Below are 23189 nucleotides of genomic sequence, written 5' to 3'. Positions count from 1 at the left end.
CCAAAACGAGCAACTTGCTCGCCTTAACAACTCTTAGACAAAGACTTTAACCTACATACTTTGCTAAAGTCCTCTTGGTAAACCTAATTTTACAAATTATGATAAAGTCATTCGACCTCATAGAAAGGCCTCATAATGATGTGGTGCTTGTTATATTTAGTTTCGGGCTTGGTGGTGACTAAAGATAGCTATGCAAACACAATGGATCTTCAAGACAAGATGTGAACCTTAACCATTTAACATACAAAGCAAGAACCTTAAAAAATACAAACCCTTCACAAATTGAAAATACAAAGCATGCAGGCGAACCTTAGCTATTAATTTGCTCAAAGGAAAACATAGAAACAGACTACCCCTAAGCACAATCAACCACAATTCAAGTTGAAAATGAGGTCTCGAATATATTATCAGTACAAGTTTCTCAACAACTTAACAGAAGCAAACAGTCTTACACACTATTGTCATAAACACAGACGATTTCTAATACATATGATTTCCAATCTTGCTTGGTTGTCAAATTAGGATAATCCCCACCTCATTTTGAAAATCCCAGGCAATGAAGACCAACCCAACCTCTAACCAAAGAATGATGAAGTATAATCACCGAATTCCACTTGCTGACAAATATTATTAAATTGACAAGCTTTCTTGCCTTGGATGCAGAATTTAATAACGGCTATATGGTGGAGACATATTGTTCTCAGGCGGTGGAGGTGGTTGTCTGGGTCTTGCGTATTCAGCAAATATGACCCAACCGTCAAGAAACTATACACAAACAAAACACAAATTCAGTACCAAGTGTCTATAATAACAATAATAACAAATAAATGGAAGATCATTATCACTATCAACAGAACCAAATGATACCTTCCAAGGTAGAAGTGCCAGAGAAAGCAAGGCCAATTTGGAAAAGAAAAAAAATAAATCATATTTTAAAAAGCCTCACAAGTAATGTAAACTAGAAAAGATTGTAGCATAAACAAATAACAAGGAAACTAGATATCCGTATAAACTTCCAGCATTTGTTAGTTTGGACATCGCGAAAGGGATTATGTTTAGAAGGATGATTCCTGTTGACATATCTAATTTAGGAAGTCTTCATATTGCCCCTTTAATTTGGTGGACACCAGAGCATGTGGTTTTGCAGGTGAGGGAATGCACTGGTAACTTACTTGGTGAGAAGGTTTGGTCAGAATGATAATTGTTTTCATTAATCTGGGGGACTATCATATCATGGGAAAACCATAGAGCGAGAGATGATAGAGATGCCCATCATTAACAGGTACCAGTACTGTCATACACAATTCTGATAATTATTTGGTTGCTATTTGGTTCAAGGGGAAAGACAGTTCCAATTAATTGTTGTATAGGCAAGAAAACAAAATCTGCTCAACTTCTGCTTCAGTGCGTGGAAGGATCTTCTAATCTCCATGCTGAAAATTCCTTATGTTCTGCTTAGATCAGTAAAAGTATGTCCATTTCGTTTGCCTTAAAACATAAGGAACAGAAACAGAAAACAATTTCAAATGGTAGCCAATTTTGGACAAAGGTGTTCTCTTTTTTACAAGGAGTTGGTGTAAGTTTTTCAGAAGCAAAAGTTTCAGTTTATTAAACTTCTTTACTTTTCACAGTTGTGAGCTTTGAGCGCCAACGGATACCCAATGGAACGAGGCTTCCATGACATAATATAAAGAACCATTTTGTTGGCTTGAGGGAGGCCACATTGCAAATCACCAAAATATTGTGTTATAGATTAAATTATCATATAGTGTCAAACTAACTATAACAGTGTAGGGAAATCTGTCAACTGACCTTTCCATCCATGCCGTCTATGCCTTTGCCAGCATCTTCTAAGGTAGCATACCTTACAAAACCAAATCCTTTAGAATATCCTGATACCCGATCAGTTACCACTCTAGCTGTAAACAGCAGAGAATAATTAGTTAATTTTTATGAAGGAAATAACAAATAAAAGTAACAACTTTACAGAATAGAAACCGACCATGAACTACTTCACCAAACTGAGAAAAGGCTTCCTGTAGTTTTTCTGAAGTAGTACGTTTGCTAAGTCCTGCAAACAAACAGTTATGTGATCCAATAAAAATCATGGTACATCAAAATGTAACTCAAGTGTGAATAAGTCCAGACTACTGAAGTCCATGAGTCACATATCACTTAAAGGAACAGTAAAAAGAATTTTACTTGAAAAGAAATGAAAGAAAAAGAAACAGCCAGCAAGATCATCAATGGAAAAGGTTTGACCCTGAAACTCTCCTGGATCTTAATAGAAACAATTTGTTCCATTAAAATAGAAACAGAGGTCTCACTTCCAACCCTTAATAATGAAAAGAAAAGGAACAAAAATAAAAATAAAAATCAACCAACACTACCATTCTCCTAAATTTGTTTAAAAGCTGGTCAGAACAGAACATATAAAATACATCTCACTGACCGGAATTGACCTGTAACAACTATGTAAAACAAATATCAACTATTGTTTAAAAGTCACCCATCCATTGTTAACATCAAATGCCTCATGAATTTTCAGAATCCTCTTCCATGCCCAGTATACATCAGTCATTTGCACACTCACAAATCAAAATGATTCAGTGAGAGTTAATCAATCACTTCCAAAAGATACTATTTATTCCTTCTATTATACGTGACCTAAAACCTTTATATCAAATAAAATAAAAACCCACACATCCGCTCAAGACAAATGTCAAAGAAAGAGATATCAAAAATTCGCATTTATACTACCAACCAACATATCCAACATCCAATATGAGAGCCTATATTTACAAAGTTGCAAACTTTGATTCTGCAACCCTCTGTTTGGGTTCTGAAGAAAGGAACAGTTTATATCTAACCAGGGATCCTACAGTTTAGAACAAAATGGTAATTGATAGAAGTAAAAAAACCAATCAATTAAGTGGGTTGTTCAGTTTTTAGGTTACCCAAGTCATTAAAAGAAAGAATTATGATTTCCTATCCTCATTTCTTCCTCATCCCAGCAGCCACAAACTCGCAAATTCCAAAATCATTGAATTACCGGCACAAAGCTACCAGTTTTTTACAACTTATAGCAAAACAAACCAAAACGCCGATGACCCACTAGAGAAATAGATGAAATATGAAAGAAAATTAGAGGTAAAATGGAAAAGAAAAGAGGGGATATACCAGAGACGAAGAGGTTGGTGCTTGGCTCAGCCTTCTCTCGAGCCTGAGGCGCCGGAGAGTTCATTGGGGGAATGAAACTTGTTGAGAAGAGCCGTCTCAAGCCACGAGTGGGCCCCGCCGCCGCTGCTGCCGCTGCTCTCAGAGTAAAAGCCATTTTCTGTGCTTTGGAGCTAAAGTCTTTCCTAAAACCCTTTCTCTAAACCCACGACACTGGTTTTCTAACGAGAGAGAGAGATTGAGGAATGTCAGCTATAGGAGAGAGATTGGAGAGCTAATCATTGAAATTACAAAACTGACCTCCATTTTGAACAAGTTATATGTACAAGTGGTTATTAGGATAAGGACAGTTTTGTCCTATAACAAAATAAATTTCAGGCCGAAGGTGACAGACCAACAAGCAGCTGTTTGAAGCTGCACTTTGGGTTTAAGAGTCCATTACGAGCTGAAGGACCCAGTTCCTTTTCTTGATTTTGAATTCGACAAATTGGGCCTTGATCCGCTGGGTAAGATCTTTCTTACCGTGCCCCCTTACTCATAAGGAGATACTCTTTTTTCTTGCGAATCACAGTTTGACATATTTGTAAAAATAATTCTTCAAAAACATAAAAAGAAAAATTTATGCACAAATATCACACTGCTATTGACAGAAATGTAGGAGCTCTTACTTACCTAATAAGAAGGAAAGTATTTTCCTATAATTATGTCTTACTCAAATTTTTTGGTTCTTTAAATCTTTTGTAGAGAGGAGATTCATGACTTCTCCCATTATCTAAGAAAAATGAAAAATAGGGCAGTGGTTGAGGTGCTCCCCCTTCCCCCCATGACCCAGCTTCGAATTCTAGAGAGTGTGTGTCCCCTCCTCCTTATCGATGTACCTAAAAAAATGTTTAGATGCAACAGTCATAGGATTCACTAGATTCAGAACAAATTAGTTGATTTTCACCTTTGTTTTTTTTTTTTTTCAATAAACAAGGATAAGAGACTTGAACTTTAGACTTTTTCATTATCGTGAGAAGTAATACTACTAGACTAGCTAGTTTGTATTTATTAGAGAGTTTAGGGGAGGAAATAAGCAAGTTGAAAATTCCCAACTTTTTATTCAAGATTGAAAAAATTATATTATTTCTTTCTTTTGGGTGAATTATTGATCACACATGACATATGGTTAGTCAACTTCTTTTGGAATATGTATCAGTACTAGAGAAAATAAGAAATCATAGAATTTAGGAATCGGGTAAGTATTGAATCGGTATGGAAATAATCATTCCCATTAAGCTGTTTACTAAACATATGGAATTAGCAAGGGAATGGGGTTGATTCCTATTGTTATTGTTTACTAATTTTCATGAATCATAATCCAAATTAATTTGATTACTAAAATGCCCTGCACATTTTCACCACAGCACATATATAATTCTCAAATTGGCTAAGGAGACCAAACTAATCCTATAGCAAACTAGTAAGGCAGTGTAAACATGAGGAATTAATATGCTAAACAAGATGAACAGCAAGAGCCCAATTCAATGATAATTTTAATAACACCTTTGTCCATAGCCAATTTCAAACAAAAAAATAAACTCCAATAACACCTTGGAGTGTCTTTGAACTTCTTGGCATGAGTTTTTATTTTTTTTAGGATTTGGGGTGTTTTGGAATCATGGTAAAGTGGTAAGGTATTTTTGGAAGTTATTAAGGGAAAACAGTAATGGGAATCGTATCGACTACCTCCCCCTAGTTGATTTGATACATAGTTTTGAGGGGATGTGATTACGGATTTTGAGGTAGAGCCCACTTATTTTTTCATTCCTGATTGCAAGTAAACGCAGGGAAAGTCAGGAATGAAAATCATTCTCTTTCCTCCCATACCCATTACTGATACTTAAACATGCCCTCAAGTTTCAACACAAACTAATTGGACCAACAAGGTATGATACTATTTACTATCCACTTCATAAATTATATATATATTGATCTTTTGGTAATGATGGGCAATGCTTCACTTCACAACCACTTAAACCTTGTAGTTCTTAGATTCATGTTTCTTTATTAATTAAGAGTCAATAATTTTGAGCAGCATTAGCATCCGACCGTTTACCACAGCGACCGGTCCTCCTTTCAGCAATGAGACCACATCACACTATCACCGGAAGCTCTAACAAGAACCCCACCATCACCAACATAATAATGTTCCGCATACAAACTACACCACTTTGCCAATTAGTTTTGGGCAGTCCAACTATTTATAAGTCTTTTGTTAGATTTCTTAACTTTTCAATATGGGATATTTTTACTTTTACATTCTCACAGGTAGTACGTTCCCAACCGTCAGATTGACCTTTCTGCCATACTATACAAACTGACATGTCTACAGTATATGCCTTCCATGTCAACAAATAGCTCATTTTGCTGCTTGTACCGAAAGGAGGCGGCAGAATGTGACATGAGCAAGCAACACACCCTTACTCGGGTCTTGAACGATGTCCCCGACACCCTTAGGTTTAGCTTTGATAACACCATCCATTAGGGACGAGTAAACTTTTAGAGTCTAGGTTTGAGAGGAGAGGAGAGGATGTAAAGAAGAGATTATGAGATCACGAGCCTCTGCATTTAGATGTTGTGCATTTATCCGCATTTCGCAACATGTAGACCATTATAATGATATAACTATTTAAGACATGACACATCAACAACTTAAGTATTAAAAATTAGTCTTTTCATTAGAAAATTGTTTAAAATTAACAATTATATTATTGTTTAAATAAAAAATAAAGTAAAAAAGATGAAAGTTGAGGGTAAGGGGCTTGGGAGGAGTTGGGGAGAGGAAGGGAACGGGAATCTGGGCTGAGGTCAGGAGGGAAAAGGAGCTTGGATATTGAATTGATCCCCCAAAATTTTGTTTTTTGAAAGTACATGAAAAAGTTTTGTATGGAATATCAAATTGGAATTCTATATATTCATTGAATAAACCTCTCCACTCACTGCCCTGAATATACTCAATTGACCAAAAACTGTATCCCCAAATTTAATAATTTGGAGAACTAGTTTGATTTGTATTTTGCATTTGTATTCACACCATGCTTATTTAATGGCTGTGGGGGTCAATCTATGCGTGAGAGGGAGAGAGAGATGGTGGCTTGGCTTGTATGGTGGCCAGGGTGGCTTTGGGTTGGGTATGGGTGGTGGGGATAAGGGTGAGGAGGAAGAGTTGCCTGCCTTCTGAATTTTAAATTGAATTAGTTATTAGATATTTTATTAATTTTTTCAAAATTTGCGTATGTGTCATGTGCCATATCTTAAACAGTTAGATCATTAGGATGATCTAAATGTTGTGAAATACAGGTAAATGCACAACATCTAAATGTAGAGGCTCGGGATCCGTTAGTATGATTACTTGGCAACCAAGCAAGGGTACATCTTTGTCATGTTTAATTAATGGGTATACTTTTGTAATAAAAGAAGAATAAAACGGCATATCAAAATAAAAATATTCAGCCACAAATTCTTGACTGTTGTCATTTTTTTCCCCATTAGTGCTGCTGCAGAATTTGTGCCACAACCCGTATTCTTTCTTCTTTCTTTTTCGTCTTCTTGTCTTTTGTCCCCCCAGATTTTCAGAGGCTCAAAGTTGATAAGTTCGTATTTTCCACGCAATTCATGCACGCCAAGCCAAGGCCCCTTGTGTTTCAATAATAATCCATGTTTTAAAATAATATAATTAAGGCAGTCGATGATGATCTGTCCCCTTTTTTTTTTTTTTTGGTTGATGACTAATCAAAGCGACCAAATTTTCATACTCTAATTATTCTATCATAAGATGGTGGCTACAATTTTTTTTTAAAGTCAATAATAAAAAATAAAATAAAATAAATGAAAAGAAGGCAATCGAGATGAAAATATATTAGTCTTCTTCTTCCTACCAACTAGAGCTTATATGTAGTTGACGACGTTGCTCAAGGTTTAAGTTTACCCTTCATTTGGACTCTTTGCTTCATGCTTATCATTCCTCTCAATCACAATCCCCACGAACAGTACGAGCAAAATTATAAAACAATATAAATTTTCAAAATAAAATAAACCCTTTTAAATTGATTATTAAATGTGCAATTTGCTTCCTCTAGGTAGTGTTTTATCTTCTATAACGTGTTGCAAAAGACCCATTAGTGTAGTGGTTTGGAGTAATTACTCCCCCATGTAAGAACTTTGAGTTTGAGTCCTAACATCCGTATTTTGTGTGTGACTTCAGTATACCCCTCTCAATTAAAAAAAAAAAAAGGTCCTCAAATCTTCTATACCGTGCACACAATGGGCAGCCAACCTCCCTAGGTCACCTTCTAGTGCAAGAGAAAGCCACATCGCTTTTGCCCATTTAAGTCTCTCTCTCTCTCTCTCTCTCTCTCTCTCTCTCTTCTTCTTATTTTCCCTTTTTTTTTTGGGTGAGTGTGGGAAATATTCTTCACTTTACAACTACGATAGCTTCTACTTCCTCTATAAATTAAGAATCTTCAATGAAGCTGAAAACTAACCTGGAAGCACCTCAAGAACTTCCTATGCAGAAACTGAAGAAGAGTTCACCAATATGAGACTGTGCCTTATCCTGTTTTTGATAACCAGGCTATTTACAAACTCTCAATCAATTAGCAGAGCTGATTTCCCAGATGGGTTTGTTTTCGGAACGGCTTCTTCAGCATACCAGGTACTTCTTTGTTTTGGTTTTAACAACATGATGGAGCTTAGAACATAAAAGAGCAGTTAATCACGGAGTCTTGTATGTGGTAGTTTGAGGGGGCTGCAAATGAAGGAAACAAGGGCGCTAGCGTATGGGATACTTTCACAAAAGAACCAGGTAAGAACTCAAATTTGATTTGCTGTTTTAAATGATGCAAAAAAGAAATTTAACAATAAAATACAGAATATATGATTCGAAGCGGCATCTTGTGATTGCTTTGCTTGTTTTCTATGCTAACAGGGAGGATTTTGGACTTCAGCAATGCAGACACAGCCGTGGATCAATATCACAGATTTCAGGTGAACTGCAGAGTGACCTTGATTGACTTTAAAATTAACATTGTAGAGTTTTAACCTTACAAGCAAGAGCAGATTATCTCCAACTTTTCTTTCTTTTCTTTTCTTCTAAGTCTTCTCTAGTTTAAATATAAAAAAAGTTCTCACTTAATGAAACAAAGAACCTGTCCATTGAATGGTTATGGAGAGAGAAATTATTTGGATAAGATTATTTATAATCTTCTAACAATGAAAGAAGTATAAAATTATAAAAGTAAGAACATTGAGATAATGCGATGGCAATGATGCATCAACAACTTTAATAGTATAACAGGAAACAAATCCAAACAAGACAGTTGGCAGAGTTCAAATAAATTATTAGCCAACGGACTGCTAATCTCTTACTTTGCCCCAAAATAGAGAGACTAAAAACTCAAAATTTACAGAGTGACATAGACTTGATGAAGGATATGGGAGTGGATGCATACAGATTCTCGATATCGTGGCCCAGAATTTTTCCAAGTAAGATCTGATTCTGTTCAGATTTTGTTTTTAACTATTTCATTGTCATCTGATTACTTAACGCTTTTGAAAATAACCTTAAACAGATGGAACAGGAAAACCCAACTCAGAAGGAATAAACTACTACAACAGCCTTATAGATGCTTTGCTGGAAAAAGGTTACTCCATGAGACCTCTCTAATAAATACATTCTTAGAGAGATAATTCTTTTAGAAGAATATAATTTGATCAATTTTTAAATGTAACTCCTCTCAATCAGGGATCAAGCCTTTTGTAACACTATATCACTGGGATCTTCCACAAGTGCTTGAAGACAGATATGAAGGATGGTTAAGCACACAGATAGTGTAAGTATCAAACAGCCGCAGGAGACATTTTGAAAATGCTGATAAAACATAATCCTTACCTCGCTCGCTTACAGAAAAGACTTTGAACATTATGCCTTCACCTGCTTCCAAACTTTTGGAGATAGAGTGAAGCACTGGATCACCTTCAACGAGCCTCATAATACCGCTCTCCAAGGTTATGACCTAGGCATACAAGCTCCTGGGAGATGTTCGATTCTTGGTCATTTGTTTTGTAAGAAAGGAAATTCATCTGCAGAGCCATACATTGTTGCTCACAACATCCTTCTCTCTCATGCGGCTGCTTATCATAGTTACCAGCAATTTTTCAAGGTACCCTGATTTCCACAGAATATTACTTCCTAACTCAAGTACTAATCATTATGCTAAGTGTTAAAGAATCCAAAAATAGAAATTAGGCTTTCTGTATTTTTTACTTTTTCTACTGGAAACCTAGGAGAGACAAGGAGGTCAAGTAGGAATTGCACTGGATGTCAAATGGTACGAACCTGTATCTGATAATGATGAGGACATAGATGCAGCACATAGAGCAATCGACTTCTCATTAGGATGGTAATTTCTGTTTAAACATTTTATGCATTGCATTTAGGAAGAGTCCAAAAAATTGTTTATAACACAGAAAAGTGAACCAGGTTCCTTGATCCACTATTTTTTGGCAAATATCCTCTTTCAATGAAGAAGCTTGTGGGTCAGAGATTACCAGAGATTTCACAGGCAATCTCAAAATTCCTGGTTGGATCTTTGGACTTTGTTGGCATAAACCACTACACCACACTATATGCTCGAAATGACAGGATTCGGATTCGAAAGTTCATAATGCAGGATGCGATATCTGATGCTGCAGTCATTATAACCCGTAAGATGTCAAAGTACAACCTTCTACCCTCTGGTAGTGTTTAGTTGCTGGAATGATCATTGGGATGGAATGGAATGAAATAAAAATAGGAATGGATGTCGAAAGAGTTAAAGGTTAAAGTAGGACGAATAGAAAATTGGTTAAGGAAAGCACTTGGAATCCATCATTTTGGGGGAACGGCGAACGCCCATTCCTTTATTTTCTGTCAACCAAGCAATGGAATGGGCACTCCATATGGCATTCTTACCTATGGAATGCCTATTCCATTCCAAGGTTCATTCCAATCAACCAAACACTTCCTAAAAGTAAATATGAAAGAATGAAAATCAGAATTTCAACTGATAATTATTATACCTGACTTTGATTGTAGCATATAAAGAAGGAGTGGCAATCGGAGAAAGAGTATGTATCAACCCCTTGCTAAACCCCTGAATTCAGTCACTGGTTTCATATTTAAGAAATTTCATCAGTTATTCCTCCTCCAGGCAGCTTCCCGCTGGTTACGCATAGTACCATGGGGCATCCGAAAGTTGGCAAGACATCTGAAAGATAAGTACTGGAACCCTCCAGTGATAATTACAGAAAATGGTGAGTAGGTTCAGATTTAAAATTTACAAATCAAACTTTGAGAAAGTATTAACGGTTCAAATTCATGAGAACAGGTATGGATGATCCAAACAAACCTTTCATACCTTTAGAAAAGGCTTTAAAGGATGAAAAGAGGATAAGATTCCACACGGACTATCTCTCGAACCTATCTGCTGCTATAAGGTAATAACAACTTCCCACTTTGACAGATTGGTGTAATTTCCTGGGTTGCTGCAGGCTTGGATTGGGATGATGGAAAGTGAGACCCCAATGCCTGAGACCTCCAACCTTGTACATGGCACATTAACAGAAAACTAAATGAACACAGGCAAGACAACTGCGATGTTCGTGGTTATTTCGTGTGGTCGTTGCTGGACAACTGGGAATGGAACATGGGCTACACTGTTAGGTTTGGACTTTACTATGTGGATTACAAGAAGAACCTTACAAGGATTCCTAAAACTTCAGTCCAATGGTTTAGAAGATTTCTCCAAGTTAATGATGATCTGAGAGACTACACCAGATCTAAGAACTTACTTTTGGCTACAAATTAGATAAAGCACATGTTGTACAATGCATTGAACATTCAAAGGAAAAGTCAGTAAAGCAAAAAATTCAATTAAACTCTCCAAAAGTCCAAACATTCTTATCTAAATTAGACACCATTTAAGCACACACAAAAAAACACAATTTATTCACAAACAACCAAACATCATGATTTATACAATTTGATTGACATAACTGATGTCTTTCATTCAAACAAAAAACCATGTTCTGCATACAACACCAACTTGCAAGCTTGCATATTTAACAGGCGGTTTGATAAATCAAAAGGAGCATATGGGTTAACATTAACAACCCCCAGCCAGGGACCATGAATTATCATGCCAATTGCAAAAGATTGGAATAATTAATATTTTTTTGGCAAAAAAAAAAAAAAAAACAGCACATAAATTTTGGAGAAGGAATTAAAGAGCGCAGTGAGAATGGCATACCGGCCTTTTCTCCCAGACGTGAAGTACGATTTGAAACAGTGAAGTCGGAATCATCGGGGGCTAAGATTCCAGGAAGGAAGACAGCGAGAAACCTCAACTGATACTGTTGTTGTTAACTTGTAGCTGTCGTTAGTTTTGTAGTTTTGTGTTGCTGTTATTGTTTGGTTCATATTTTGGGAGACCCTCAAAACGGATTGTTCATATTTTGGAATTTATTTTTCCTGTAAGGTTTTTATTTTGAGTTAACTACATAGAATAGAACCTTGAATTTCTTTCCTCTTTGCACATTTCTTGCTCAAATATTCTCTTCTCAATGTGGAGTATGTTTTGAGTAATTTCCCATTGCTTACGAATAAATAAATAAAAAATAGTTTTCATGACTCAAACTTTTAGGAGTTTTAATCTATATGCAACTAAGCTCAGTATTTCGTATAATTTTTGTTTAATACATAGTGAGATTGTATTCATAAATCATACTACAAGAATCATGACAAATACTTATAAAGAGTTACAACTAATATGAAGAGATTCAACAACAATATCAAACTCATACGATATACCTATTTATGATAGAACATAAAAAGTATTTATTAAGTTTCTCATGAATAGAAGCTGATCAAACCGGTCACTAATGATATAATTATGTTACTACTTTGAGATTTGAATTAATTCAATCTCTATCATAATATTTATAGTTTCAATGTGATTAATAAAAATGAGAGAAATCATGAATCGAGATATCGAATGAAAAACATCACGAAAACGCACCGTATAAGTGAGTTTGCGGCTTTCGATTGTTACTTTGACCATATGCGACAATGGTGTCATATCAACCCAAACCATGCCCTAGCAAAGACCAACTTCATTCAACCTAGGAGAAAAATCACATACGCACCATACCACGTTAAACAAAATACACCCATTATTATTAGGTGATGTTAGGCCCACACAGCCTGCAAGCATAAAATCTGATACAGAGAAACACTCAAAGCAACTTTTAAGCCTTTGAAAACACCCTTCTTATTCATTCTTTGTCTCTCTCTCATCTCACTAAGCACAAATAGAAAAACGTTGCTGTCTGTGTTTGTTTCCTTTGCCTTTTTGATAGCAAAGCTCTGATTTTGAGCCGGCATTCGATTATTTACCGCAAACCCGGATAGTGTGCTAGTGTTAGTTTGATCCTTGGCCATGAAACGAGGGTACTCAGAATCCCCATCCACCTCTCTTGGGCCACCTCAATCCAGGTTAAAGCCCAACCCAGAAGGTAATATTTGTGATGCCAAACTCTCATGCCCTTTTGTTCCCTGGTTCTGATTTGTAGCTTCTTGTGGTAAATTGTTCATCTTTTTGGTTTGTTTGGGAGTTGTTGGATCTGGGTCTTGTAGTTTTTGCTGATAAAGTGAAGGTAGAGGGAGAGGGAGAGAAACATCAAAGTCTGAACTCTTTTTCTATTTTGTGTTTTCGATTGGTAATTCATTCAATATTTGTTGTGTTCCTGATTAGTGTGGCTGTTTAATTCGAACCTGGGATTCTTAGTTCCCTAACTAACGTATTTGTGTTATAACAGTGGAAACTGAGAGAAGGTGAATATAACTAAATTTTGATTTTGCTACTTTTTACTCTTTTCAATCACTACATAATAAAAATTTCAATATTGAAATCTTTTTTGCTCTTCCGTACAAAACTTGCAGTGATATTGAACGCAACAATGGTGTTAGGTTGTTCTTTTTTAATTAATCAGAGTTTCTTACAATGTGGCCTTAGGTGATTCACAATTCTTGGAGGATGAAAGCACAAAAATTTTTGCACGTAAAGTGGCAGATCATTACAGTGCAAGGACGAATCAAACGTTGGAAGAACGAGAAGCTAGTCCAATCATCCATTTAAAAAAGCTTAACAATTGGGTATGTCTTTAATCTCGTAGATACTCCGTAATGGTATAATCACACTCCATATTTTTCCAATTGTTTATAGTTCCTTCTCATATTGAGCAGATTAAGAGTGTCTTAATTCAACTCTATGCTCGCAGAGGAGATGCTGTACTTGATCTTGCATGTGGCAAGGTATTGATAGTCCATTACATCTTCCTTTTTCCCCTCTTTCCACTAATATTCTCTTCTTAATATTTTTTTTCCTTTTTGGCTAGGGGGGTGATCTCATCAAATGGGACAAGGCCAAAATTGGATATTATGTTGGTATCGATATTGCTGAAGGCTCAGTAAGTACTGAAATTTGGTTGTAATTAGCTCATTGGTTCACAATTTTCTTTCACGTAATAGTTCCATATATTTATAACTTAGATGTGATTGAGGCCTTCTAAGCTTTTCATCAAAGTTATCTTTCTATGGAGTACAAAAATTGATTCTAGGACCATTTTACTGTATTGCTACTCAATTGCTCACTTACGTTTCCAGAATGCATAAATTTTGCACTAGTACTCTAGAGTTGCAGTTGCTCTACATCATAGCTATTATGAAGTGTCCTTTATTCTATTTCCAAATTTGGCCTGATCAATGCTGTAGAGGTTTTTTTTTTTTTTCTTTTTGTATTCAATACTTCCTAAATTTTTATTTGGTGCGGAAGGAAAGTATTTCCCTTGTCAATCAAGGAATGAGTTTTGGGGAAATCTAGTATATAGGGCCTAGTCCAGGGTTTAGGATGATGCTGTATTGCTCCGTGGAGGCTGTGAGTTGAGACTTGAGAGGTTTCAACAGTACCCTTAACTTATCCTTATTGTCGATAGTGGATTTGATCTCCCTCTGGATGTGGACTATTTTTTAAAACCATGTAAATTCTGTTTTTTGTGTGCTTGTTTGCCTTTCTTGTGAATTACATAGTTTTTCATTATTCTGCGCCTCATCATGTAGTGATAAATTGCTCAGTCTTTACGACAGTAAAGGATTTTCTGAACACCATCCTTCTCTTTCAAGCATGACATCTTCCTTGTATGGGTATATTTTCCTGATGACAAATAAATGACTTCTTTTCGCTCAAGACCTTATGAGGATGTGCTGTAGTCGTTTTGTTGTCTGCCTTCTTGTTACGGTTTACTTTTTCAAATGTGTGCCACCATCAACCATCGTGTTACCATTTTCAAATTTATGTACAGATAGAAGATTGTCGTACTCGTTACAATGGCGATGCTGACCATCATCAACGCCGTAAAAAATTTACATTTCCCGCCCACCTTATATGTGGAGATTGTTTTGAGGTACTCACAAATATAATAGCTGCTCATAAAACCGTTATTTTGCCCCTAGGGAGCTTGGGTTTGACTTAACCAAAGAAGCAGCCGTTAGGCAGCAGCATATGTGGTAATGCTGCTATGTTGTTCTATGCCCTATGATTATTAATGCTATGTGGATGGTTTCAGGTTCGCCTGGATAAAGTCCTGGCTGATGATGCCCCCTTTGATATTTGCAGTTGCCAGGTGAGCCTATCTGTGCACTAATAGATTTCTACCTTCTGTTGTAACGTAATTAAAAATTTGAGGGGAAGAAAGCTTTGAAACAGAACCATCGAAATACATTTTATTTTGCAGTTTGCCTTGCATTATTCCTGGTCTACTGAAGCACGTGCACGACGAGCCTTGGCTAATGTCTCGGCTTTACTTTGTCCTGGCGGTACTTTCATTGGAACAATGCCTGATGCCAATGTGATCATCAAAAAGCTTAGAGAAGGTTTATTTTACACCTTAAACATTTTCATTTCTTTTGGAGAGTAACCAAGGAACACTCCTTCATAAGTCCTGTAAATCCTCACATAAGCAATATATGTTCTTTTAAGCCCAGTAGATAGAGAAGTTCATTAGATATAGAAATATTTAGCATTAAGATTGTTGGGCATGGCAAACCACTTTTGTCATTATTGATTTGAGTTCCTATGTTCATTGTGAATGTCCAGCTGAAGGATTGGTCTTTGGTAATAGTGTCTACTGGATACGATTTGATGAAGAATTTTCTGAAAAGGTATGTTGTCACTCATGTGCTTCATTTTTCATTTATTTAGTTATTCTCCAAGCTGAGACATTACCTATGAAAACATGAGTATTGAAAATTTTCCAAATTTGACGATTACTTCATGTATGACTCAGAAATTCAAGTCTTCAAGCCCCTTTGGTATCCAGTACAAGTTTCACCTGGAGGTAGCTAACATGTTTATTTATATGTTCTGTTCATATATGGTTGTATCAAAAATGTTAAGCTAGATGGTTCCATTTTACTTTTTTAACCATGATTTCTGATATAAATTTTCTTTGCAGGATGCTGTTGATTGTCCTGAATGGATTGTCCCCTTTCATGTCTTCAAATCCCTGGTAGAAGAGGTATAATTTCTTCTTTTATATCAATGTCACCAGCTTTTGAAAGCTGTATCTTACTTGTAAATAGAAGTGGTGATGGAAGTGCATTCAGAACAACACTCTTTGCTATTTGAAATGTTTTTCTACTTGCAACTGAGAACAAGTGTGTGAAATTTTTTTGCAAGATATGGAACTAGTTTTTGTGAAGAACTCCCATGAATTTGTGTTTACCTTTTGCAGTATGGTATGGAGCTAGTTTTTGTGAAGAACTCCCATGAATTTGTGTTTACCTTTTGCAGTATGATATGGAGCTAGTTTTTGTGAAGAACTCACATGAATTTGTGCACGAGTATATGAAAAAACCAGAATATGTGGAGCTAATGCGGAGGCTTGGTGCATTAGGTGATGGTAACCAAGATCAGAGTATGTTCATTCCCTGTAACCCTTTATTTCCTCTTTACATACAAACAGTGGATTAATTGTGACCCAAATTTGTTTCAACTGCTTATTGATTTTGTCATTCACTAAAATGATGTGTTGTCATTAGAATGCCTCTGATGAGTTTTCAGTACTGATCATTTTTCATTATTGCTTTGGAAATATCCAGGCACGCTATCACAAGATGAATGGGAAGTAGCTTATTTGTATTTGGCATTTGTCTTGAGGAAGGTGCGTACATGTTCCTAGTGCAAAATAACCTGTGTGATTAATCCCATTTCGGTGTCGCTGTTGCTGTTAATATAGTCTCTGTTTGCATTCGTGTGATTGTGTGTTGAGGAATAAATCTGTGTTATTTTCAGCGAGGCGAACCTGATCGGGCACAAGTAAATGGTAGAAGAGACAAAGGGAAGATGCATATATCAAAAGAGGACATAATGTATGTCCGCAATGATTAATGGAAAAACAATAATGTCTGAAATATCCATTTTCATAGCAGAAAAAAGAACAATGATTTTGCAGCATGGAGAAGCCTCTGCTTGGCCAAATGGGAAAGGGAAGAGAGCTCAACTCCCCACACTGTTCTACTAGCTACTTGTAGAAATGGATGTAATTACTCAATTTTGTAGATTTAAACAATGATCTAAGATTTGTAATTTACATTTTAATTGAAGAATGCTCCCGAGGAAATAACAGTTTGTAGTCTCTCTGGGATGAGAAATATAGTTTAATTACTAAAACGTGACCACCAACCGAGTGTTTGGTGAATTGTAACATCACCATCAGATTAGTGTAACAATTGAATAAAACTGGGTGGTTGTATTTGAACCCCCAAATTCGCTGACTTTACTTTCTTTATTTTCCCTCAACACAAGTTTTATTCCTTACTTTGTTATAGTATAATAAATTACAAATTTTATTTGTAGATGTGGATTAGACTAGTTTGTCATTACAACGTGTTTGCCTCTTTTCTTCCGAGTTCAATCCATTTCTCGTACATTAGAATAGTTTAGAATATGACATTGGTAGGAAAAAAAAAATACATATTTTATCCTTCTTAATTTAGGAAGTTTTTTATCTGCACAATGCATTTTTTGTAGTGAGTGAGTTGCAAGAGGGTTCTCTTCGAGTGTTTGGAGGCTTTACTTATTCAACAAGTAATTCAGTTTACACAATAGTTAATCCAAAAGTAATTCAACGAAGGATATATACACAGGATATCATCATTCATAGATCTCAAACCCATGATGAGGTTGAAATGCAAAACATTTCTATTTTCTGACGTAACAAGATGCTAAAATCACACACATTGTAAACCCTAAGAAACTTCATCCTTTGGCATAGAGCCACACAACAATTACCTTCCTCGCCTGATATGACCAAGCAACAATTATCTTCTTCTGTAGAAGTACGTAGGCTATGAATTGCCAGTTTGTAAATAGTGAAAGATCAAAAAATGAAAAGAAAATACACTCAATGGGTCTGTTCAAACACAAGATTAAGCTTGCAGATCCTTCTGTAAAAGTACGTAGGCCATGAATTGCCAGTTTGTAAATAGTGAAAGATCAAAAAATGAAAAGAAAATACACTCAATGGTTCTGTTCAAACACAAGATTAAGCTTGCAGATCCTCTAACCACAATGAAAATCTGACTGCAAAACATACCAAAAAAGTTTACCATTAAAAAAAAAAAAATCTGAGCACCAACAACATAAGCTGTACATGTCATTTTACTACTCTTCCCATAAACGATCAATAATGGACTGATGGAAAACGTTCAATTAAGCTAAGAAACTTATATGCAGCAAGCTAGTATAATAGCAATACTTCCCGGCATCAAATTTGTGTTTATTTATTCTACAAGCACATTAGGCAGAGACACTCATATAAGGACTGTGATTTCGGCAGATTTAGATAGGCAACCTATAATGAACTCTACGAACGCTTCATCAAAACCACCATAACAACCATAATTGCCAGCCCCATGAATGCAGATGCTACCGTCTTCGTATTCCCATTCTCATCTGCATCTCCATTCTCAGCTGGGGAGGGAAAAATATTCTGGATGTAAGTTGACAAATCGCCCACCCACCTATCCACGGTAAGCTTGATTTTCTGCACAAAACCACAGAGCACAGCTTCAAACCCATCAGATTTGTCTTTGTCTTCATGCTTCTTGGGTGATACTGGATCAGAAAACTCAGTATCTAACGCATATTCGGGCTCATAAAGATTACAGTTCTTGTTGGACTCCAAGAATTGCTTGACCGCAGAATTTTCCATCATAGCATTCCAGATATTTGGGTCGCTTGCAATTGAAGCAACAACATTCTGGGCATGAAACCGAAAAAATAAATTAGTCCCTTAACAAATGGTATAAGCCAGACTATCATAACTGAATTTTGGTAGCTAAAAGCGCCATACACTAACTTCCAAGTTCACAGCAATAACATCTTGAAAGGATATGAGTTGGGAATTCAATCAAATACCTGAGCTTCAGCACTTCTACTCAGCATTTCAAATGCCTGAAAAGCATGTTTTGGCACGGAAGTCCTAGTAAGAAGCAGGGATTCCACCTCCTCAGGTTCAGGGTTCATAATTTGAGACAGCCCAGAAACCTTATTAGCAGCAGACTGCTCCCCAAATTCAGTAGATTTGGGTGACGACAGATATATCCTGAAAGTTCATTCATTGAAAATTGAACATATGATGGAGAAAAAAAATTTATTCAAGCATGAGACTACACACAATAGATCAACCTACAAGCTGACAAACGGGCAACAACAGCAAACACTTTCAATTTCATGAACTCTCTGGTGCTTGGTGTAGCAAGAAACTATGAATTTAGAATTTAAAACACTTTCAATTTCATGAACTCTGGTGCTTGTTTTTTTTTTGTAAATTTAGTTTCAAATACTTTCAATTTCATGAACTATGAATTAGAATTTTTAAAACCAATATATAATTCACAGTTCACACCCAAAAAAACAAAAAAAAAAAAAAAAAAACTATTTGAAACTAAATTCTTTCACCATCCATTACTCCAACAGCAAAATGTCCAATTTACCATCCAATCATTTCTTCATCCCAAATGAAAAATCCCCAAAAACTACAAATAAACAAATTTTCACCACCTACGATCATCAAGCAACTTCGAAAAAATCTATTTGGGTTTCAAATAAAGCAATAAAAACACCATCTTTGGAAAATAACAGAGCAGAAATAAAAATTTCAATCATTTCTGCACTCATTCGCTTCTTTTGCACTATTTTCTCGTCAACGAAACAGAGCATAACACAAATAAATACAAAAGGAGACGTCATTGCTTTGGAAAAAAAGAAAATTTTAATAAGAAATCACAAAAGCAAAACAGAATTAACGAAGAAAAAATAATTAAGGCTTTTATTGGCGGAGAAATGTACTTATCGAGGGCGTCTTTCAATTCAGTGGTGGCCTTTCTGGCCTCCTTGAAGCTCGGCGCGGCGTCGAAGACAACTCTCGGCATCGGCTTGCCGGCCGACATCACCAGCTCCTCGCCTGCGGCGCCGACCACTTGCCAGTCGACGAAGTCGTCCATCGCATCCAACGCCGTCTTCTCGATCGGAGACACGTCAACCCCGCCGACATTCTCAGCCGTGAGGGTCGCGGCGACGGGGATCGAGGCCTTTCGGATGGACTGACCGGACGGCGACGGAACCGGCGCGCCACGAAGCATGCCGCCGATCCCCGCCACCTTAGCCGCCGCCCTCATGACTCCGCCGCCCATTGATATTGATTGGACACTAGGAAAAGCGTGTGTGATAAAAACCCTTGAGATCACTCGACTCTCGCGCTCTCCGTTTCCTTCCTCTTGAAGTCTCTCTGAGTCTGAGGTGATGAGATTTATGCGGACACTAAATTTAGGGGTCTATCTAATTTAATCTGTTAATGACGTTTATAGAGTTTAAAAGTTTGAAGGTATTCAATTTAAACTTTTAAAGAGTATATAAAAGTCTAGTGGTATTCAATTGTGCCTCGACTCCACCGCCCTCATGACTCCGCCATCCATTGATATTGATTGGACACTAGGAAAAGCGTGTGTGATAAAAACCATTGAGATCACTCGACTCTCGCGCTCTCTGTTTCCTTTCTCTTGAAGTCAGTCTGAGGTGATGAGATTTATGCGGGACACTAAATTTATACACTAAAATTAGGAGGTGTATCCAATTCAAACTTTTAATGACTTTTATAGAGTTTAAAAGTCTGGAGGTATTCAATTTAAGGAAATGCTAGCAACCTTCTCTCTAACCTTCTCCTTTGGACCTTCTCTTTTCTTTGCTTGACACGTGTCACTCTCCTTACACATAACACAATGCTATTAAGTATAGAAAAACCAAAAATTATATTTTCATATTTACCCTTGAAGCTAAAACGTCTTCTCTTTGCCTTTGAAGCTAATATATTTGTATTAATTAAGGTGCATATCTACTATATGTAACAGGGAACTTATAATTTGTGGGCCTCAGACATGCATGAATATTTTGCCGGTCAAGCTATACAAGATGGTATTGTTATAAGAGCTTTTTATTTATTTATAGAATTTTTATTTATTTATAAGAACTTTGTTTATGCTTGTTTGACTAATTGAATTTTGTGGTAATAGGAACAGTTGATACATATTAGTGAAGATTTGCATATGAAGTCTGGGAAGATGAGTAGTGAAGTCGTATACCTTTGAAGAAGAGAAGTGAAGTGAAGTCTGGGAAGATTAATCATCTTTTGTTTCTACTACTACTAGACTCTGAAATTTTTTTGGGAAGACTTTAATATTATATAAAGATTTCACTATTTGGTGTTTTGTAACCGTTGTTAATATTAAAATGTGTTGTTTTGTTTCTAGTCAGATTTGGGGGATATTTTTGTTTATTTAGTAGTATAAGAAATGCAATCAAACCCTTTGTGTTAAAAAAACAAACAAACTTACTTCTTTTATAAAATAAAAAAACAGACATTTTCTTTAAAAAATATAACTGACATTAAAAAAAATTAATAATAATAAAATGGTAAGAAAGTTGTGAATTTTTTTTTTGGATAAATTGAATACATTTAATAAGGGTAAACTTGGAAAGCAAAATTTAGCTTGTATAATATATTAATGGCATTGTTTTATGTATAAGAAGAATGACACATGTCAAGTAAAGAAGGGAGAAGGTCCAAAGGAGAAGGTTAAAGAGCAGGTTGCTAGCATTCCTGACAGGACCCGACCCAATTTCCCGCTTTGGAATCCGAGTCGAATCCTGTGCGTGTCCGACATCTGGCGAATGTCGGCACAAAAGACCTTTTTACCCTTCTCGTTTCAATTTTTCTTTTTCAGATTTCCCTTAGACTTCTGCCGAAATTTCTGCAGAGTCTCCCCTGTATTTTGACCAGTCCCAAAATTTTTCACATGTTAAACAATCAATAAATTCACACCAACTGCCAGAATATCTCAAGTAACCACTCTCAACTCTAGTTTCTCAGTTTCAACTAGACATCAGAGCATTTTCTAAATTTTTCAGGGTTGTAAGGATTTTCTACAACACTCTACCTGATTTTGAGGCGCGGAAGCTATGAATGGCCCGGTGGTGGATCCCGCATACTTCTATGGCCTGGGGGCGAAAAACAGATTTAAATAAAATGTGAGTGGACAAAAATAATGTTCTTGAAAACAATTTTATAAACATAATAACCCCCATTAAAAAAAAAATAAGGAGTGGTATAAATTGATGTTTTGTTTCTCTTTTAATACGAGGTATTTAAATAAACATGTAAAAACATACTGATGAAGATACTTGCGTAACTGAACAAATATATAAAGATATCAATGCCTGAAAAATCAGAAAAGCTGATATAAAATAGCTGAAAGTCATAATTAAATAAGAGAAAACTCAATCCTCTGAAAATACCACCTATTTGTACCCCTGTCATGTCCGTCAATTCCCCTGTCAGGTCTCGGGCGCCACGCAGTCCACCTGAGCCGCAAACTGGCGAAATCAGGGGACTATGATCAGCCTGATCTGCCGGCAGATTCCTCGATGACACCAAGTCAACTCGAGTCGCTCTGGCAGGATGCAGGGGACCGTAGTCAGCCTGATCCGCAATCCTGGCAGGTCTCGGGGACACAAAGTCAGCCGAGCCGCAAATCCTGGCGGGTCTCGGGACACCAAGTCTGCCGAGCCGCAAATCCTGGCACTCACGGTCCGAGCGTCCCCGAAACTCGTGAGGCAAAGTCAAGTGCACTGACATAAACTGAAATCGGACTGGATGTCCGCAGACATCGGTCCAACTGTGGGTAATCACCAAAGAAAATGGGTACTAGGTGGTTTTAAAATAAATTCCTTTAGAAAAATCTGATTAATAACTGAAATCTCAAATTGTGCTGCTATTTCATCTGCCATAAACCTCAAACTCTGTTTTCTATAACTCTTTAGCATGTGTAAGTAAGCAGCACCAAACTATGGAATTATTTCTGTACTAATCATGCTCGGAAACATAACAAAACTTATTCAGATAAACTTATTTATAAAACTTATTTATATAAAATCACGATAAAATCATTAAGTAAACTCAATTATATAAATCATTTATATAACTTATTTAGATAAAATCATTTATGAAAGAAAGTCCACTCACAGATGGTCCGAGCTAAATTGACCCTTCGAAGGTCCCGGCTGCGGGTCGACTGGACCTCTGGTGCCTGATTAACCATAAATAATATATCAATGAACTGCTAAATAAAAAGAATTTAAATTAAACCCCCTGCCCCCGCTCCTAGAAATACGTGCGCTCAATTTTTAAATTACTCCTATGCCCACAATAGCTTTTAGATCGTTAGAACTGTCTTAAGAGACCCGAAGCCTCACTAAGCGATAAGCCGCCAGATCGGCCGATCTGGGATCCCGTGGGTCCACGGTCTCCGATGGCCA

The 23189-nt window shown here is 36.5% G+C and overlaps 4 protein-coding genes and 1 long non-coding RNA gene across 7 annotated transcripts; 2 read left to right on the top strand and 3 right to left on the bottom strand.

Moving 5' to 3' along the window:
* Window positions 1-298: 298 nt before the first annotated feature.
* On the bottom strand, window positions 299-3449 carry LOC117626787 (organelle RRM domain-containing protein 2, mitochondrial). The gene is made up of 4 exons (XM_034358630.1): window positions 3181-3449; window positions 2003-2071; window positions 1813-1919; window positions 299-765 (listed from the first exon to the last, which is right to left on the bottom strand). Exons 1-4 carry the CDS (start codon window positions 3332-3334, stop codon window positions 667-669), a joined length of 429 nt encoding a protein of 142 aa, XP_034214521.1. The 5' UTR covers window positions 3335-3449; the 3' UTR covers window positions 299-666.
* Window positions 3450-7523: 4074 nt separating this feature from the next.
* Window positions 7524-11139, top strand: LOC117624535 (putative beta-glucosidase 41). Of its 3 annotated transcripts, XM_034355836.1 has the most exons (13): window positions 7535-7873; window positions 7957-8023; window positions 8147-8205; window positions 8628-8703; window positions 8790-8861; window positions 8963-9050; window positions 9125-9380; window positions 9505-9620; window positions 9701-9924; window positions 10295-10326; window positions 10410-10512; window positions 10587-10695; window positions 10841-11139. In XM_034355836.1, the coding sequence occupies exons 1-13, from the start codon at window positions 7757-7759 to the stop codon at window positions 11064-11066; spliced, it is 1545 nt and encodes a 514-aa protein (XP_034211727.1). In that variant the 5' UTR covers window positions 7535-7756; the 3' UTR covers window positions 11067-11139. The 3 variants fall into 3 exon arrangements, with proteins under 3 accessions (XP_034211729.1, XP_034211730.1, XP_034211727.1); XM_034355838.1 differs by lacking the exons at window positions 10587-10695; window positions 10841-11139 and adding an exon at window positions 10722-10836 and having other exon boundaries at window positions 7524-7873; XM_034355839.1 differs by lacking the exon at window positions 10587-10695 and having other exon boundaries at window positions 7525-7873; window positions 10750-10864.
* On the bottom strand, window positions 8471-11647 carry LOC117624536. The gene is made up of 5 exons (XR_004585337.1): window positions 11508-11647; window positions 10279-10800; window positions 9769-9906; window positions 9557-9627; window positions 8471-9385 (listed from the first exon to the last, which is right to left on the bottom strand). It is a non-coding gene; the product is annotated as an uncharacterized LOC117624536 (long non-coding RNA).
* An 838-nt stretch (window positions 11648-12485) lies between these two features.
* On the top strand, window positions 12486-17090 carry LOC117626508 (mRNA cap guanine-N7 methyltransferase 1). Its single transcript, XM_034358227.1, has 13 exons — window positions 12486-12771; window positions 13272-13411; window positions 13502-13570; window positions 13654-13725; window positions 14617-14718; window positions 14881-14937; window positions 15049-15187; window positions 15411-15475; window positions 15601-15651; window positions 15769-15831; window positions 16107-16230; window positions 16415-16476; window positions 16608-17090. Exons 1-13 carry the CDS (start codon window positions 12696-12698, stop codon window positions 16701-16703), a joined length of 1116 nt encoding a protein of 371 aa, XP_034214118.1. The 5' UTR covers window positions 12486-12695; the 3' UTR covers window positions 16704-17090.
* Window positions 17091-17728: 638 nt separating this feature from the next.
* On the bottom strand, window positions 17729-20147 carry LOC117626627. Its single transcript, XM_034358404.1, has 3 exons — window positions 19668-20147; window positions 18735-18921; window positions 17729-18576 (listed from the first exon to the last, which is right to left on the bottom strand). The coding sequence occupies exons 1-3, from the start codon at window positions 20009-20011 to the stop codon at window positions 18181-18183; spliced, it is 927 nt and encodes a 308-aa protein (XP_034214295.1). The 5' UTR covers window positions 20012-20147; the 3' UTR covers window positions 17729-18180.
* Window positions 20148-23189: the final 3042 nt, after the last annotated feature.

The sequence above is a fragment of the Prunus dulcis genome, chromosome 4, assembly GCF_902201215.1.
Source record: "Prunus dulcis chromosome 4, ALMONDv2, whole genome shotgun sequence".
In the NCBI taxonomy this organism is placed as follows: domain Eukaryota; kingdom Viridiplantae; phylum Streptophyta; class Magnoliopsida; order Rosales; family Rosaceae; genus Prunus; species Prunus dulcis.
This window is presented reverse-complemented; position numbering and strand designations above follow the sequence as displayed.